This window comes from Herpailurus yagouaroundi, unplaced genomic scaffold (genome assembly GCF_014898765.1).
Source record: "Herpailurus yagouaroundi ecotype Mexico unplaced genomic scaffold, PumYag 100, whole genome shotgun sequence".
Taxonomy (NCBI): domain Eukaryota; kingdom Metazoa; phylum Chordata; class Mammalia; order Carnivora; family Felidae; genus Herpailurus; species Herpailurus yagouaroundi.
The window spans coordinates 29,500,419-29,510,631 of NW_024412391.1; the positions used below are offsets into that span (position 1 = coordinate 29,500,419).

Genomic DNA, 10,213 nt, shown 5'->3' on the forward strand with positions numbered 1-10,213 from the left:
CAAAATCCACCCAACTGAAATCCTCTCTACACCTGGTTTCTCCCTTAACAAATCACAACTTTTTTCATCTTCCATGACCACTAAACCTCTAAGGCTTCTGTGACTAATCCTTATGGACTCTCTTTCTGTATTCTTTTCCTTCTCCTTCCTCAAGTGTGGCCATGCCCCCAAAGCTTCTCCTCAGTCCTTTCCCTCACTCTTGTGTCCAGCCATCAACTATCTGGTGGTGAACTCTGACCCTGTGAGCTTGACCCTCACCACTCTCCTACTTACAAGTTCTAGTTCTTGGTGGCTTACTGGCTTATCATGGCAAGGGATAAGCTCCAGGAACCAAGATGGTCCAAAGAAGACTCAACAGCTACTCCCATGTTTCCACTCAGGCTAAAAAGTCAAACCCCTGGATTACCTTGAATTTCTACCTTCACACTACCTCCCGTATAAAATACGTCGCTGAACCATATCAATTGGATACAACAAAATTTGGACACTATGCTTTAGGAGATTCACAGCTGAGTAAGTAAAACTTAAGGCCCTCAAGGGGTCTCACAGCTAGGAAGAACTCTATCCTACTTTTCCTATTGTTCTTAAACCCATTTCCTCGATCAAATTCCAAGTGGGGCTGCCCTATGTCCTTTTTGTCAAGTGCCTGTCATAGCTTCCCGGATAATCACTGCCTTCACTCTTGCCCCTCGTACCAACATCATCCTTTGCACTGCTACCAGATTTATTCTCCTAAAAAACACCAATTTGGTCCTGTCCTTCCCCTTCTCAAGAACTTTCAATGGCTCACCACTGCCTACAAAAAGGATATACAAACGCCTTAGTGGAGAATTAGAGCCATCCTCAAAATTACTTCAGTTTATCTTTACAACTTTACCTCACTCTTTGTTCTTTGATACAGCCCATAACAAAGGGCTTAGTGAAGCATTCAACATTTTGTAATAATCACCTCCAAGTTTTGCTCTCCGTTATCCATCTTCACAGAGCTGAGTTCTATGATCGTGCTTCTTTGTCCAGCTCAAATCAAAAGTTTTCCTTGCGGTTCTTCCAAATGCCCCAGCTAGAGATACTTTCTATCTCCCATGTTCTGCCATCACACATTCTTTTTACGTCTATCATAGCACCTATCAGTCTACCTTGTATTACAGTTATGGGTGAATGTAGGTGTTTTCCCATCATTCAGCAAGACCCGAATTTCATTGTGTATTCCTCTCTGTACTTGTCACACAGCAAGGTTCAAGATAGATATATATATATATACATATATATATATATATATATATATATATGTATATATATATATTCGTGTGTGTGTGTGTGTAGGATTGAATATTTATGAAGCATTTGAGTAAGGCAGAAATAATGCAAAGAGGAAAAAAAAGGCTATGGTAGAAATGAAAATTAGTAATAAATATTTAATATAAGTTGATTCTAATTTTTTGAGATTAGGGAACTAAATATAATTTATCACTGTTTCTATGAGAAAGGGTAACTTAGGTTCCAAAACTCCAACTTACAAATGAACACAACCCATGTGCAAATTATGCACTCTTTTCCTTATTATTCCATAATGCTGGGATCTCCAAAGAGAAGTGTAGGGTGGCAGGACACGAATATCTACTGAGCTGGTAGAAGAAAGTACTAAAAAACCTATTTCACTTATTTTTATCTCATCCACTTACAATTTTTATCTCTGTATTTCCTTTTTAAAGTTCACAATACATTTGTGTTACAGTCCACAAAATGTTAGAAAGTTCTTTGAGGAAGAATACACTCAGGATTATTTTTATTAATTGGGGTAGGTGATAAACATGCTGACGAGTAGTAATGTAGAAGATACACAGAGTGATAGGATTTAAAATTTGGAACTTGAAAGAGAGACTGTTTTTAAAGCTTTCTGAGGCCTTTCTAACTAAAAATGAGAGACTTACTAGAAACCTATCAATATATCTTTCTGCAGACAAAAGCCTATATAACAATTATTTTCAACTAGAGATAAAGAGCACCTGGAGACTGTTAACAATACAGCTTCTTGACCTTTCCATATCCAGAGATTCTGATTCTAAAAGTCCAGAGTGGGACCAAAAATTCCAGTAGCCTTGAAATATTAGGGTAGTATCTCAATGCAACTTACGTTCTCGGCCAGATAATTCTGTGTTGTGAGGGGCTGTTTGGTCCCATGCATTGTAAGATATTTAGCATTACCCCTGGCTTCTACCCACTAGATCCTAGAAGGACCCACTCTACTCCCTGTATGTCTACCAAACATGTCTCCAGATGTTGCCAAATGTCTCCTGGAGGGCACAATCTCCCCGGACTGGAACCAGAGAGAGAAGCTATCCAAAGAGGATCCACTTTGAGGAATTCCATCCTTAATCAGAAGGATAAAACAATATGATACGTGTCTAAGAATATGGGTGTTACAAGCATACATTGTATAAATTGAAATAAACAGGCTTCCCATAAAGGAAATCTGATTAGCCACTATAAACTCCTGACAACTTAGCTAAGCTTCTAAGTCAAAGCTCTTCTTATGTAATTTCAACTCGAAGATTTTCTCCCTAGCTTCTATTTTAAATTATTTTTAATTAACTTCACTGGCATTTTGCATCCTGCTATGAAAAGTCTGCCTAATAGTCTCAGAGGACTCTCCCAAGAGAGAAGAGTGCATTAAATCACACATTATCACATTAAAGTATATTCCAGCACTCACAGTCCAACAATCGAAGTCTTGGCAAATGCAGGGAGTGGCGGGGGGAGGGGGAAGATGCAGGGACTGGAACAGGCTCAAGTGATTCACAGTATCCAAAGCCTATTATCTTCGATTCATCCATCCGTAGGAAAGATTTATATTCATTCTTTACTTCAACCACATTTATCACAATGACGTATATTCCCCAGTTTGTGGTTCTACCCTGATTTCTATGGACTGCATGAGACCTTGGCCAAGTCACCTGAATACTTTGGACAACCTTTCTAAAAAGTGAGCCAGTTGGGGGCACCTGGGTGGCTCCATCGGTTAAGCGTCTGACTTTGGCTCAGGTCACGATCTCATTGTTCCTGGGTTCGAGCTCCACACCAGGCTCTGTGCTGACAGCTCAGAGCCCGGAGCCTGCTTCAGATTCTGTCTCCCTCTCCCTCGGTCCTTCCCCCACTTGCACTGTCTCTGTCTCTCAAAAAATGAATAAATGTTAAAAAAAATTTTTTAAAGTGATCCATTTGGACTAAGTTATTTTTATAAATCCTCATAGTCCCAGGTTGCAAATGTATGAATGAAGTACTTAATTAAAAAGCTCTTCCGAGTACATGGATTCTAGTAACTTTTGTGCAAAAAAGTAAGTACCTACATTTTCAGTGATAACACAATGAATTTTAAGATGTTTAATCCAAGAATGAAAAAAAAAAGTGACAATTAGATGAATCACGTATACAAGATCCATTCTCTCTTAAAACAAAATTAAGTTTGGCCCAAATTATCCTTCATCTATCAAGACCTTCATACAGGGACTTTGCATGGGACAGCAAATCAAACCAATCTTTCAGAAGTTAGTCATAAATAGGGAAACAGTTATAAACACATGTTTACATTCTAATTTCTAGAACAGAGATAACAGATCAGCTGCCTAGAGGCCATATCCAGCCTGAAAGCGTAGTTGTTTTGTTGGCCGGGGCAAAATTGTATTTAATCAATTGCCAACTTTTAAAAAGGGAGAGATGATACATAAAAATCTGTATTTCCAGTGTCTCTTGAAATACTGGAAGATATTAGCCCAAATGGCAACAATGAGCTGGTGCTGAGCATCACCACCTCCTGGCCCATGGGCTGTCCCAGGGCCCACGATCCCTGCTGCTTACAAGCTCCTCACACCCATCCTGGTTCCCTCTTACAGCCTGGAGCATAGGAGCTTATGTCCTTGCTCTGCAACAATTTTCAAAATACACAGAAAATGTTTTTAATGCTTTCAAACCAATAGAGTTTCCCTTGCAGAATCACAGGAAAAGAGCAGAAATTTTAAAGAGGTAGAACAATGCTCTTAATAAGGAAACCTTCCTAACCCTGAATGCCGTTACATAGAATCAGCTACACTGTAGGTTTCTAACTAACCATCTGGAAGAACGGAGAAAGGGATTTTAGATTTGATGGCGAGTTCACTAGAGACCCCCCTATAATTTCTTTTAACTTTAACATTGCATGCCCTTAGTTAGCAGTGTGGATATCTCATCATGATATAGTAATATATGCATAGGTTTTATCTTGACATCTATCTATCTTTGCCTACAAGGTAAGACTTGACCTTATATTTCCTCTTCGTGAAAAGATATTTTCTGCTAATTGCCATACAACACTCCATTTTTCTCACAGATTTTAATATATAAAAATTTTAAATTAAGTTTCAATTAACTAAGCAGCCACATCTGACCAGAGAATTATTAAAGTATTCTTCTGAAAAGATGATAAAGAATCCAAGGACAGAGGAAAGAACTCAAGAGCTGGAGAGTAGGGCACTCTGTGAGCAAAGCTTCTCTCTTCACTAACGCCTTTACCAAGAGGACCAAACTACCTATGGAAGGCTGCATCTGCAAACTTTTACCCTACCCACTCACTCCAAAATTTGTTTTCTTTCAATATACCTTATGAAATCTGCTTGTATGAGACATAATATTTTAGCAAGAATCTGAAGATTTTCTTCCTAAAAAATCATTACAATCATTACCTTATATTACACATACAATTAAATTGAAGCTTAAAGGATGTGAGTCAAAGATAAACTAATAAAAAGGCGGTATATAACTATGTTGCTGAGGGTAAGCCGATTTTCAGGTACAATATAACCCCAAGAGTTTCCACACTGGTAATCCTGTATGCAGTCAACTGCACTTCAGACCATTCTAGATGCTCACTTCCTAAAATCAGAATCATGTGATATTTTACAGCATTGCATTGCATTACATTACACACCACTGCAAGTTCTAGCTGACTCTAACGATGCGTATTATTAAAGTAAGTTGGACACTGTAGATATCACTATGTCCAAATCAATTGTTTTTGTAGTGTGTTTGATGTGGATTTTGACATAAGCATTGTTTAACAATAGTGATTAACAGCTCAAGTGTGAAACATCAATGAGTCGATAAGATTATGAAGGGCATGCCTAACAACAGGAAAATGACTGTTGGCAATACAATGTGCAGAGCATGGGCTGCTTCTGGGAAAACATGTTTATCATTCTACTTCTCTGATTTGCTCTATTTTCTGTTTAGAAAAAAATGACTCACTGTTTAGAAGCAAAAAGCAATGATAAACATAATTCAATTTAACAGCCCTGAATGCCAGAACATTTTAATTTAGCCATGGATGTTTTCTGCTTTCACGTCTTTTGAGTTCAACATTAACTTCTTCCTTTCCATTTTTGCAGCTTGGGGAAAAAGAAAAAAAAAAAAAAAAAAAAACAAAGAAACCAAAAACAAACAAAAAAAAAAACACCAATCCCAAGAAGCTCACTACATTATTGTCAAAGAAATACAAAAGCTATCAGATATGCTTAAAATCAAGACTATAAAGTAGGTTTTGAAGACCTGGAAAATTATTTAGCCTATATCAATATCAGAACTTTCTAAATCAGAGCCACCGTTAGAGGAAACCGCATCAGAAGAGTAAGGCCCTTGCTCCCTGAAAACCTCAAGGATGTTACCTTCAAGAGAGCAAAGATATTGCCTGACTTGTTTATAAGCTTGTTAGGGAAGTCTCCCAGAAACAAGATCATATTCTTTATAGGCTGCCTGTGTTTACACTTTGGAAAAACACAAAAGAGCTAATTCATTCTTGCCAAGTGTTCCTTTTTAAAGCATGCTGATTTCAAAACAAAACAGTTATTGAAACGTATGTGTGAGCCATTCCAAAGGAACTGGTCACAGAACCCCACATCATCAACTGAGCTGCAGAGTGGCTCACAAGAAACAAAGATGAGCCCAGAGTGCTTAGCTTGTTCAGAGAGCAGCAACAGACCTGGATCTGAGGAAGACACAAGAACTGAAGTGAAGCAGGCGAGAGTGCTTCAGATCCCACATATTGGAGTCTTAGGCCCCAAAATGCATATGCTTAAGAAAGAAGCAATCATGTCATCCAGTTTCCCTGCAGTCAAAGGAAGGGGGAGTGGAAGGACCAGCGGATCCCGCCCTCTTATCCGGTTGTTGATCTAGGGCTGGAGTCCTGGAGAACTTTCTTGAGTAGCACTAACTGTGCAAAAGTTCACAACTACGGGGTGAGACTCCGACCTCATTGCACACCAACCTCCACCCCCCTCCCTCAATCAGTAAATGTGTGGACAAATTTTAAAATGCAACAACGACAAAGCGACTCGCAACTTGCGAGCAGGCACTCACCCTGGGCTGGGGCGCCCAGCCGGCCGCCGCCCGCCTCGGCCCCGCGCTGGGGCCCGGGAGCCAGGGCTTCGCCCGCGCCGGACATGGGCCGCTCCACCGAGCCCGCGCCGCGCTGCCGCCTAGCTCGCCGCCCCCGGGGCGGACGCGAAGGGCTGTTAGGTGGTGGGTGCAGAGAACTGACTGCTTCTGGTGGGGGGGAAAAAGTGTTTTCAGAGACCAGCACGCCACCCCTGCAGGACATTCCCTGCCCCTCCACCTCCCTCCCCCAAACCCCACCCCAGAGAAGTTTTGATTTGAAACCCGGGAGGCAAACTGCTACCCCGCACGTTGACAGTGGTGGAGTTGGGGGGCGGGGGAGGGCAGTGGGAGGGAGGCACTGAAAGGGGGCGGGGAAGGGAGACTGGATTTGGAAGCGCGGGGAAGGGGACCAAACCCCTCCTCCTTCTGGCCGGGGAGACCACCACCTACCTCGGCATCCCCCCCCAACTCTCTCAAAGCCCCTTCCTCCTTCTCCTCTTCCGCCCGGCAAAGTTAGCGAGGATCCAGCAGCTTCGGCATCTCACCCCAGTGGCCTGGCAGCAGTGGCGGCCGCCCCTGCGCGTCCCTCCCCGCCTCCCTCAGGCTCAGCCCAGACACTGCAGTGGCTGCAACTGCGCCAGTGGCCGCTCTTCTGACTCCGTGCTCTCCGCCCTCTCTTTCCAGCCAGCTCAGTCCGGCCAGCTCCCCAGGAAGGGGGCCTGTTCCCCTTCTGGCTCTCTGTCCCCCTGCCACCACTCCTCCACTCCTGAAACACTTCTCCGTCTGTTGCTCTTTTTCATCACATCCGGATCAGGAGGCCTCGAACTCTTGGCGGGCCGCCCAAGGCTGGGGGCGGTGCAACGTGGGCTCCCTCGCCCTGCACTGTCTGGGTCAGGAGGCCAAAGCCGGAACCGGCTGGCTCCGGGTAAGGGGTTTCTCTAGGGACTGAGAGAAAGGAGGGAGTTGGCTGGTCCTTGGCTGCCTAGGCGTTTTCCTGCCCAGACTTACCCCATTCCCTCTTCTCCCAGCCTTTCTTCCCAATTCTGTCCCAGACCCACTGAAGATCTGGGAACTCCCTGAGTGAAGGAGAAACTTTTAGGGGGGACAATGCAAAACAAAAAATATAAATATTTATCGAACTTTCCTGATAGGATAGTAAAAGTGTGGTTTTGAAACCCTGAACCTTAGCTCAGTGTTTAAACTCTATGCCTCTGAAGTTACCTTTATTCTCTTTTTCAGGTCTTTATTCTGGTCCAACAGGAACGTGGATCAGTAAAACCAGTTGCACTTGCTTGAATCAGCTGGAAGCATCCAGGCAGACAAGGTTGACATCCCAGAGGACGACCTGGCCCAGGGCCCCAAGCCAGGCCTTGCACAGTGAATGGCTTCTGTGGCAAGATAAACCTGTGGTCGGAAGTAAAAAGCCAACTAAGTATCAGGCGTTCTGATTGTAGCATAACCTGATGAGCCTAGAATAACTTGTACGAAGCAATTTGCAGGTACAAAGTACTTTAATAATATAATCAGGTAACTTTTGTTCTTTCATTGCAAGCAAAATGCAGAATTCATTTCTAGAAAGGTAGAACCAACTCATGCTTTAAATCTCTAGGCCAAGAGAGGAAATCAGTTATGTTGTCAACCTTGAAGAAAATGTACACTGGATGCAGCTTTCTAGGTGTATCAATAATATCCCAGGAATTTCCTTTCTTTAAAAAACCCACTGGAATTGATTTCAACTGATTGAAAAAAAATCCATTTCTTAACTTGAAAGTGCCAGTGCAACCCAACCTACTTTCAGTTAAACCTGAAGAACACAGACTTTGAAGTTGCTGATGACAGTGAGGTCAAACTCTACATCCCAAAAAAACAAATGACATTTTCCCTAATGACCTATGCCTAATTTTTTTTCTTCTGTCTTTAGTTTAGACATTTCAGAAACAGTGTGCATAAAAGTGCCTTCACTTTGCTGAAAACTTGTACAGGGGCCTGGACTCTAGAATCTGCTTGATAGAAGCAGATCAATTCTGAGGATGACTGCAGTTCCTTTAGAGAATAAACGTTTAGAAAACATCACTGTCTACTACAACATTATCTGCAATCAAAGGAACAGGGTAGGAAGTAGCCACTCGGAAAGATTGTGTTATCCCTTTTTTGCACATTTCCTTGACTTCTTTTTTTTTTCTAATCCCCTCACAAAGAGGTTACAGTCCATGAATATCAAGACGTTCTACAACTCTTCTACAAAGTCATAGGCACAATAAATATTTATTAATTTCACACGGAGTGCTTAATGTTGCACACATGGTAAGGGATTCAATAAATACTTCTTGAATTTAAACATTTTACTTTTTAATGAGGAAGGAATAAAATTCAAATAAAAATATTAGGAATAAATGAGAGCCTGTGTTATAGAATCACCAGGATGGTCAAATGCTGTATCTTGCTCAGCTGTGTGACTTTGGGCAACTTAGTCAAACTCTCTATCCCTTTGTTGCCTCATAAAAATGGTAAGAGAAACACTTCACAGGGTCCCATGAGGGATAATAAGCTTACTATAAAAAAATAATTATAAAATAAAAATATAAGTGAAAAACATAAGTCTCCTATAGCATTTGGAATAATGTCAGGTATGAGGACAGGGGGTCAATACCTGAGCATTATACAGCAGAAGCATTTGGATGGATTACACTGAGCATGGCATGATGACTAGATCACAAGGGCCACATCAAAATACCAGGTGTCAGGGCTCGTGGGTGGCTCAGTTGGTTAAGCACTCTTCGGCTCAGATCAAGATCTCACGGTTCTTGAGTTCCAGCCCTGCATCGGGCTCTGTGCTGATAGCTCGGAGTCGGGGGCCTGCTTCGGATTCTGTCTCCCTCTTTCTGCCTCTCTACCTCTAAAATAAACATTTTAAAAATATATAGATCAGTTATCATACATACACTTTATAAATTTTCTGTGTTCTTAGATCAGCCCTACCAATAACTTGCCAGGATTGCACTGCTAGGATTTAGAACTCAGATCTATCCATCTTCAAGGCTATCTTGCTTCTTTAGGTAAACTCGGGTCTTCCCTCTGGAAGGTGTAAGGGTGGCATCTGATAGGCCAGAAATTAAGTGTGGACTCCTAAGTGTTCCCCAAGCTGCCCACTTACCCTATCCCTTGCTGTATTTGTTCAGTCTGATTAATTGCTTAGCTTGGTTCCTGACGAGTGGCACTCCATGCCCTCTTCTTTCACGTAACAAATACGTTTGGAGGTGGAAGGCACTGTTGGGGGTGCTGGGGACGCGGCAGTGAAGATGATCAATGTGGCCACTGCCCTTATGGAGTCGCAGCCGAGGAGTAAATAGGGATACACAACCACTTACAACAACAGTTGCTGAGTGGCAAGGCAAGACAAGTTCTGGGATGCTAGGATAATAAATAAGCTAACAGGGAGATGTAGTCTGGTCTAGGAATCAAGGGAAAGGTCCTGGAAAAAATTATGTCTCTGCTGAGACCAGAAGAAGAAAGTGAAAAGGAAAGGAACAGACTGCTCTAGGTAGAAGGAGCCATGTGGGAAGAGGCCTGGAGGATGGAAGGGAGCCAAGCATCCTTGAAGAACTGAAGAAGTTCAGTGTAAGGAGATAACTAATACAAGGTTGGCAGTAAGAAAGATGGAGCTGAAGAGAAAATCAGGGGCCTTACCAGGGTTGAACAAGGAGGCTATATTATCCAAATTTCCATTTATAAAAATCACTCTGGAATAATGTATGAAACAACTTGGAGGCACTGAGATTGGAGCTAGGGAGTCCACTAAGATGGCAGGGGA

At 42.3% G+C, this 10,213-nt stretch overlaps 2 protein-coding genes across 2 annotated transcripts in view; one reads left to right on the plus strand and one right to left on the minus strand.

Annotated features, from left to right (window-relative positions):
* MDFIC (MyoD family inhibitor domain containing) overlaps positions 1-7,029 on the minus strand; it is an 87,674-nt gene extending 80,645 nt beyond the window's left edge. The window contains exons 1-2 of the mRNA XM_040472185.1: positions 6,853-7,029; positions 6,385-6,570 (exon numbers count right to left, since the gene is read on the minus strand). Coding sequence (XP_040328119.1) covers positions 6,385-6,469 — 85 coding nt within the window. The 5' untranslated portion in view covers positions 6,470-6,570; positions 6,853-7,029. The remainder of the gene's footprint in view (positions 1-6,384; positions 6,571-6,852) is intronic.
* On the plus strand, positions 6,468-8,791 carry LOC121028004 (uncharacterized). The gene is made up of 3 exons (XM_040471578.1): positions 6,468-6,538; positions 6,882-7,327; positions 7,642-8,791. Exons 1-3 carry the CDS (start codon positions 6,468-6,470, stop codon positions 7,848-7,850), a joined length of 726 nt encoding a protein of 241 aa, XP_040327512.1. The 3' UTR covers positions 7,851-8,791.
* The last annotated feature ends 1,422 nt before the right edge of the window (positions 8,792-10,213 follow it).

Excerpts from the sequence above, each read along its gene's own strand:
- LOC121028004 (XM_040471578.1), top strand. The coding sequence starts at position 6,468 with ATGGGCCGCTCCACCGAGCCCGCGCCGCGCTGCCGCCTAGCTCGCCGC. Across the intron at positions 6,539-6,881 it reads CGGGGCGGACGCGAAGGGCT|CCCCTTCCTCCTTCTCCTCT; the intron begins GTTAGGTGGTGG and ends ACTCTCTCAAAG. Across the intron at positions 7,328-7,641 it reads CCGGAACCGGCTGGCTCCGG|GTCTTTATTCTGGTCCAACA; the intron begins GTAAGGGGTTTC and ends TCTCTTTTTCAG.